Genomic DNA, 8,431 nt, shown 5'->3' with positions numbered 1-8,431 from the left:
ACAATCGATTAATTGGTTCCAACCGTCTTTTACAAGTGTATTTTACCTTTCGATAATTCGTAATTTTTGGTTATTACATATTTTTGTTACTTAAAATTGACCAAGATTCTAAAATTCTAAAGCCTTATTTATTCTTAATATCTTTTTGAGTAAATCTTGATGAACGTAACCGATCACCGACGCCATTTCTGTTGTAAATCGTTTCGATTTCAATAAATCCGATATACATGTATTGATAGCATAACGATAACCCTAGATTTATATTGATACACGAAATTTTTGATACGATGGCTACTGAATCAGAAGTTGTATGGAAATGTGGATCGTGCGATGAATGTTTTTATGATCTACAAATTTTGGCTAGTCATAAATGTATTGGAAATAGTGGTGCTGTTTTAAGTGATAGCTGCATAAAACAACTTGAAGTTCAATCGTATGATTGTACTGATTTGAGCAATTCTAATGATCAAGTACAGGTCAGTATTAATTTTTTTGTGTAATGTAAACAAACACACGTGCGTTTGTTTTTATTTCGTTATTAAGGCAATTGCCTTTATTATTCGAGTTGAAGAACTATTGAAATGATTTCTAATATTTAAGAGCTTTATTTTATGTTCATCAATATGAAATATTTATTTCTCTTGCGGATTTTTTTATTTGTTTAATGTGATTTCTTATATTTTATAACTGTTGTTGTCATTGATATTATGAATATGCTTTTGTAATAAATATGCATGCAAAGTTGAGTTTTGAGTTGGCAATAGACATGGGTTAAAGGATACACATACAATAATTTTAATATCAATCTATTAAAAAATGCCGTTTTTCTTTTGATTTAAATATTTTATTAATTTTTTTCCTTTGTCAAGACCTGCTCTCATTATATTTAAAAATATTTATGCATTTGCTTCATTTAAAGGAATTTAATTGTTTTTTTTAAATTCTGTCAATAATGAATTACTTTGAGTAACTTATAGTATTGTGTTTTATAGTTTCTCATTTTCAAAATATACATGTTGAATGTATCGTTGACCTTAAAAAATCCGGTTATGAGATTTCAATGAATCTTAATGCTTTCAAATTCCTTGAGTACAGAAAAATTTTGGTTTCAGTACCTGTTTGTTGAATGATTTAATTGTAATTATAATTAAAATGCATAAGTAAAATTGACTGCTTTTGAATAATGACAGTTGGTTGAGAAGTCTACTTTGGCTCTTGTTTCTACATAATACATATTAATTTTTTTCCTTTGTCAAGACCTGCTCTCATTATATTTAAAAATATTTATGCATTTGCTTCATTTAAAGGAATTTAATTGTTTTTTTAAATTCTGTCAATAATGAATTACTTTGAGTAACTTATAGTATTGTGTTTTATAGTTTCTCATTTTCAAAATATACATGTTGAGTGTATTGTTGACCTTAAAAAATCCGGTTATGAGATTTCAATGAATCTTAATGCTTTCAAATTCCTTGAGTACAGAAAAATTTTGTTTTCAGTACCTGTTTGTTGAATGATTTAATTGTAATTATAATTAAAATGCATAAGTAAAATTGACTGCTTTTGAATAATGACAGTTGGTTGAGAAGTCTACTTTGGCTCTTGTTTCTACATAATTATAGTAAAAAAAAAGAGAAAGAAAATAGAGTTTTTTTCTGTTATCAGTGCTATGGTAAAAACTTACTTCAAACAAAACCCATTTCTGCATTTTTGGAATCAAAATTTGCCATTCTTGAAAAAGATTAATTTTCTATTCTGCAATAATTTTTTTATATTTTGAATATCACAATCATTTTTGTATAAATTTATTTATTTTATTTTTTGATTAATAAAGCTTTTTCTACTTATTGGATTTTATGTTTAGCATAATTCATTATTATATGAAATGCAGCATTTTTTTACAAGTTTGTGTCATCTCTGTCACTTAATTTTTACATACTATAATGCGTTAATTACTGCTATAATTACATATTAATGCTATATTACATAATTAATGCTATAATTACATATGCGTTTTGTAACATGGGTATATTGATGGTACATTGTGAATACTTTTTTACTAGCAAAAATTCGTATTAAAATTATATTCATTGTATAGGGCTGTTATTATATTTAAACTATATTTTAACGTTCTTTTACCAAAATTAATGATCCACAGTAATTTTGAAGAAAATTTACCTCCCCCTCCCTCCAAAAAATAAGAAATAAAGAAAATACTTTTTTTAACCATTTTACATAAAGCATAAAGCCTAGCATAAATAAATAAAAAAGCTCAGATCTGTTGATATGAACCTGGTCAATGATTGTTATCTTACTAATGTAATAGTACTTAGTGTTCTAGAATTTAGATATTATTTAAAGGTGTTTTTTCATGTAGAAGTTTTTTTTATTTGATATAAAAAATTATTTATTATAATTCTATATTTTGGATTCTTTTTCCCACTTGTGCATTATTTATTCCATTATAAAATTTAATAATAACAAAAACTATAAGTTTTTTATAAAATTGTTTATATCTTTTTTTTCTTTGCCAAATTTATGTATGTACTTAAAAAATCTCTGATTTTTAGAAATTTTATTTATTTTTAATTTGTGAATTCAGATTAAATTATATGCTCTTCATTTTTTGTGAAACCTACCTAGTATTTTTTTTCACATAATAATTTATTTAGGTGTTAAAATAATTACAATAAAAAATGTAGAAGGCAAATAATTAAAACAAAAAAAAAGTATTATTAGCTTCAATTTTCAAACATATTTTAATTAGTTGTGTGTTGTGATCCTAAATGTATTTGCACCAAACTTGATTTAATGCATTTATATTTTATTCTTATTAAGGGACATAAATATAAATTAGATATTACTTAGAGTTAAACAATGTTTTCTGTTTTCAGAGAAAGGCATTATGTTTATTATCAAATTTCAATTTTTGTTTGACAGATCTGGAAAATTTTAATCTGAGTAATCATATCTTTTGTCCAATAAAAGGCAACATTATATTGAACAGTGTTATCATATTTAAAATCATGTCTAATAAACAGAATTTTAGAAAAGGAATTATGAAAAAATATTTAAAGTTTATTTTTAGAATAAAGCAGTTTGATGATTTATGTAATTGTGTGCATTTTAATTGATGTTTTTATTTTTACTTGTTAAACAGTCATTTTATTATTAACAAAATGTTTATTATTATAGGATATGGGTGGCTTGAATATAATTGATGGTCCAGATATAACAGAACTTCCATATTCCAGTGCTTCTTATCACAAACCTACAATAATATCTGTAAAAAAGAACTCTGAATTCAAGAAGCACCAGAAAGGGAAAAGAAGTATTGTGTGGACTTATTTTACTGCTCTTGATGAGAAAAAAGCCATGTGCTGTGTAAGTATATCTCAACTGAATTTTCTTTGTTATGTCTAATCTTTATTGAAGCAAGATTGTGCCTTTTCTTCAATTTTGAGTGTCTTCTGTACTTGATGTTTAACTGTGACTTTGATTTGAACAAAAGGGCCAGCAACAGAAGGGAGGGAATGTCTTTTTAAGTTTTACTGATAATAATTTATTTTAAAAAAACTGAATATTATTGTTGAAAAGTATGAAATTTATTTTGTTTGATGATTAACATATTTTATTTTTGATTATTCATGTTCGATATTTTTTCATGTTCTGAATTATATATTTGCAATGTGTGAGAAATTTGAAAAATGTTATAAAATTATATATCATTTTAACACATACACATATAATCTAAAGTCTAAGATAATCATGTCTAAAATCAGTCATGTTTTATGAAACACATTATATTAGTCATATTTTAAATCCTGCATGTTTGTGCTTGTTAACTTTTTTTCCTCAAAATTTATCCAGTTTAAGTTTGCACAAATTTCAAATTTTTCATTGCGTTAATATTAAAAGTTAATAAGATGTTGAAGCTGCCAAGTACAACTGTTGCATAAAATGCTCTCTAGAATTTGCAATATTTTTTTGTAATCTATTGCGTGCAATTTTTCAAGCCAAATATCAAAATTTCTGTACAATAAATGTTTATAAAAAAAATATTCCTGCTTTTGGGAATGAGGAGGAAACAAAAGTCATACTGTTTTATGAATTTATTTTACTTTTTTTAGTATTTATTTCTAGTAAAAACAAACAAAAAAAAGTGTTGCTTTATTTTAGGTCTATTGCTTGCTACTCATCATGTGCGAAAAGAAAGAGGGGAGATGAAACTGACATTAAACTGTAAAAATATTTGTTAAAAATCAGCAAAATTAGCAGCAATATTCAATGTTACTGCAGTGTCATCTGTTTAGGATATCTAGTATCTTTCATGTATCTGTTTGATTTTAATGCCTTATGACTGTGATTGTAAAATAATAAAAACTACAAGATACATTTTCCCTTTTATGATTTCTTATTAATTTAAAACTAATGGATTACCTATATTTGTCTTACATTTAAAATAGTATTAAAGACATGTGTCCTGTATTGCATTTTTATTCCCCCCCCCCCTTTTCTGTCCTTATCTGAATGCTTTTTATCTTGTTAAAAAAAAAAAACTGCAAAAAAGATTTTGATATTAAAGAATTTAAAACTATGTGTATGCATAACATGCATTTGTAATGTCATTATTATCAACATTTCAGTGTTCTTATTATATAGCATATAAGGGAGAGTACTGTGTGTTTTTTTTCGAGGGGGGGGGAGATAGTTACAAAAGTTGATTTAAGTATGGGTTGTACCATTTTTTTTCCTTTGAACTAATTTGTTACTGGGTTTTTTTAAAAAGAAAATCTATATTTTATTAACTAAGAAAAAAATGAAATTTCAGTTAAATAACTATCTTTCCCATAAGGTAGCTTTTTTTCCTTCCTAATTATTTTGTTTTGTTAATTAATGTATCAGTATCAGTTTTTTCTTGTTGAATGATTTTTCTTTTCTTTTTTATATAGAGAATAATTTTAAATATATAACTAATTAGGTCTTTATATTTTTCTAGATCTGCCAAAAAGTAATTTCGTATTGTGGAACTCCAACCAATTTAGTTTACCATTTATCACGATATCATCCCATCGAAGGAGATGTTGTCAAGAGCAAGCAAGCAAATAATATCAAGTATCAGTACCTTTCCAATAAACTTCCCAAACCATGTGCCTCAGAAAAAAAGAAAATTCGAAATCCTACTTTAAATATTATACCTCAAGTAACATTAGAAACTACTTCACCATTATCTGTTGTAACTAAAAAGACAAATGTTACTGATAAGATCATAGAAATGTTACTAGTAGATATGCTTCCAGTGAATCTTTTAGAAGGAACTGGATTTAAAAAATTAATAAATTCCTTAGAACCTTCTTATAAACTACCTACAGTTAAAGATTTCTTTATTGACCATATACCAAAAAAGTATTATGTTGAATACAAAAAAGTTCAAAGTTTATTGAAAGATGCTGAGAAAGTTCACACTTCAATAGAATTGTGGACTGGATACAGTGAGCAAAAGTTTCTGACAGTCTCATCTCATTTTGTTACCAGCGATTTTCATTATAAACACTATGCTCTGAGCACTGTTCCTGTGAATGATAATAACCCTGAACACTTAATGACTAGCATAGTGACTTGTATTTCACAGTGGGACTTATCGATGGATGTCATGTGCATTGTTACTGATGGCAGTGATATCATGTCTAGAACATCACAGCTAACTGGTTGGACGATGATAACTTGTTTTGCACATATTTTAGATGACATTATTAAAACATCATTATCTTCCATCGAATTGCTGCCTCTTATTACTAAGTGTCGAAATGTTGTGAAATTTCTTCGAGGCAATGAAACTGCTAAACAGCAACTTCTTGAAGCGCAGATGCATGATAAAAACTTAAAAATGCAGCATGCTCAAAATCAGTCCCTGGATATAAATGCAGCTGTTGATGTAAAGTATCCTTTGAAAGTAAAGAAAGATCACCCCAATGAGTGGATAAGTACTTTTTATATGCTCCAAAGAATTGCTACTTTAAAAAATGTCTTGATGAAACTGCTCTCAAATTTCTCATCATCAGTTGAAATATTAACAAAAAATGATTGGACTGCAATTGATGAAACTATTAGTCTTCTTAAAGCTTTTGAAGTTGTTACCCTTGAACTTTGTAATGAACCATATCAATTTGCTTCTAAAGTTATACCTGTGACATTAGGGTTAAACTCTCTTATTAATAACTGTAGCACATTAACTGTTAGCAGCATTGAAAAGGTCAGGAAGGACATCCTGGGCTCTCTCCGAAAACGTCTTGGTCAGGTTGAGCATAACTTGATGCTGGCCATGGCTACAGTTTTGGACCCTAGATTTAAGAACATTGCTTTTCAAGCTGAGGTAGCTGTTGAGGCAGCAATACAACAGTTAACAGCTGAAGCCAGTAAGCAAGTCACAGATGATTCAATGATGGACCATTCTCTAGAAAAGGATTCTAGAGATATAACTTCTTGCACCGACAGCTTGTGGGAAGGATTCGAGCGAAAAGCCACACCAAAGAAGGCTCCTTCCAGGACAGATGAGGTTATAAGTAGTGAGATTAAAAATTATTTAGAAGAACCATTGTTAGACAGAAAAAAGAATCCATTTATGTGGTGGAGAACACAAGGACAAGCTCAATTTCCTATTCTTGCAAAATTAGCAAGAAAACTTTTGTGCATCCCTGCTACATCTATACCACCTGAAAGAGTATTTTTAAAGAAAGGACGTGTCTTTTCTGAAAAGAGGCGTTTAATCAAACCAAAATACATTGATCAATTTATGTTTTTGAATATGAATATTGATTAGGTTATTCTAAATATTTGTTAAATGGAATCATTATGTTGATCTTTGATTTTTTCATAGTTAGAGTACTGGAAACAGTAAATTTTCATTAAGGATTTTTCTTAAATTTCATTTTAGTAAAAAAGTTTTTTTAATCATAATTTGAAAAAAATTATATATATGATTTTGGGAAAACATTTTAAATATGAATTAGCATTATCAAATTTACTAAAAGTGACAAATGATAATTTCCTAGAAAATATATATATATATTAGATTAAATAGGTAAATCGTTTCTCACATTTATTAAAAAGAAGTTATGTTATTTTCTCCGTAATATAATTATGCATGTTTATTATAGATTGCTTTAAAAATAATTTATTTCCTTAATATTTATAATTATAAATCATCATTTAAAATATAAAAAAGACAAACAAAAGAAAATCCCCATTTTGTATGCAAAGCACAATCAGGGATAGGTACAAACAGGAAAACTATGCAATATAGATATATTTGCCTGACTTAATAATCACACATAGTTGCCTTTCAAAAATAGCAATCTTAGAAAATTGCAGAAATTAAAAAAAAGGAAAGGTTGCGATTTTGGACATCAATCTATTTGAAAAGATGCAATTTCCATAGTTCCCATATATTCATATAATGTTGCCTGTTTAGAACTCAAATTTCTATTTTTTTATATAAAAGCTCCTTTATAAGTCAAGATTGTTGTAGTGGATTTGATTATATGTATAATTGCAGCTTCTTATTTTGATTTTTTTTTTGTACCTTAGTTACTGCTATGTTTTGTTAAAAGCAAACCCTCTACTTTTTTAAAAATTTATTAGTTAGAAAAACTATTTACTTTTTTTTTTTTTTGACATTCTATTTAATTTTACTGAAATCCTCACTATTATTTTTCTCACCTAATTTTTTCTACGAATATAGAAAAAATTCATATATTTGGTTTTTATTATTTTTAATGCTAGCTCAAGTTTTTCCAGAATTTAAAAATCATCCATTTCTTAGCCATATAATTCTTAATAATTTATTTTCGACTAGTCTCAGTTATTTTATCTCAAAATGTGATAACAGTTTGTGCTATTAGTATTTGAAATGATTAACTGTGTACCTGCAACGACTGAATGTTCTTCTTGTATATATTGTAAAAAGCAATTGTTGATAAATAGAAATCAATTTTTGATTGGTTGAATGATTGTATTGTCTTTCTATTGCATTGAAAGGAGTGAGATGAGCACAATTTTTTCTTTCTAAATGCAGTGTGTTTGTAAAGTCATGGTAGAATTTTTGATTCCTTTAACTTTGAAACATATACAAAAGAAGAAGAAGAAAAATGCAGTTGTGAGACATTATATATAAAGTGAAAATTGCAACCGAATTGACAGATGTGCCGCCCAGCATAAAAATAGTGGAGATTTTCATTTCCAATAATTTACTTGGCAATTGAAGATAGAAGCACAATTTAAATTACCCGAATTATCATATGATAGTGCTTGTTATGTTGTTTTTCATTATAATAAGCAACTTTAGTGCTGGAAATTTTTTAATTGCTGCCTTTGCTTAAAAATGATTTTCAAGTCTTTATTATGTTTTTTCTCTATCCAAACGTATGTTACC

At 27.0% G+C, this 8,431-nt stretch overlaps 1 protein-coding gene across 1 annotated transcript; it reads left to right on the top strand.

Annotated features, from left to right (window-relative positions):
- On the top strand, window positions 1–7,995 carry LOC129967001 (E3 SUMO-protein ligase ZBED1-like). Its single transcript, XM_056081632.1, has 3 exons — window positions 1–476; window positions 3,196–3,384; window positions 5,000–7,995. Exons 1-3 carry the CDS (start codon window positions 288–290, stop codon window positions 6,818–6,820), a joined length of 2,199 nt encoding a protein of 732 aa, XP_055937607.1. The 5' UTR covers window positions 1–287; the 3' UTR covers window positions 6,821–7,995.
- Window positions 7,996–8,431: the final 436 nt, after the last annotated feature.

The sequence above is a fragment of the Argiope bruennichi genome, chromosome 4 (assembly GCF_947563725.1).
Source record: "Argiope bruennichi chromosome 4, qqArgBrue1.1, whole genome shotgun sequence".
Lineage (NCBI taxonomy): Eukaryota > Metazoa > Arthropoda > Arachnida > Araneae > Araneidae > Argiope > Argiope bruennichi.
Note: the sequence above shows the minus strand (reverse complement) of the source record. Positions and strands in the feature narration are given on the sequence as shown.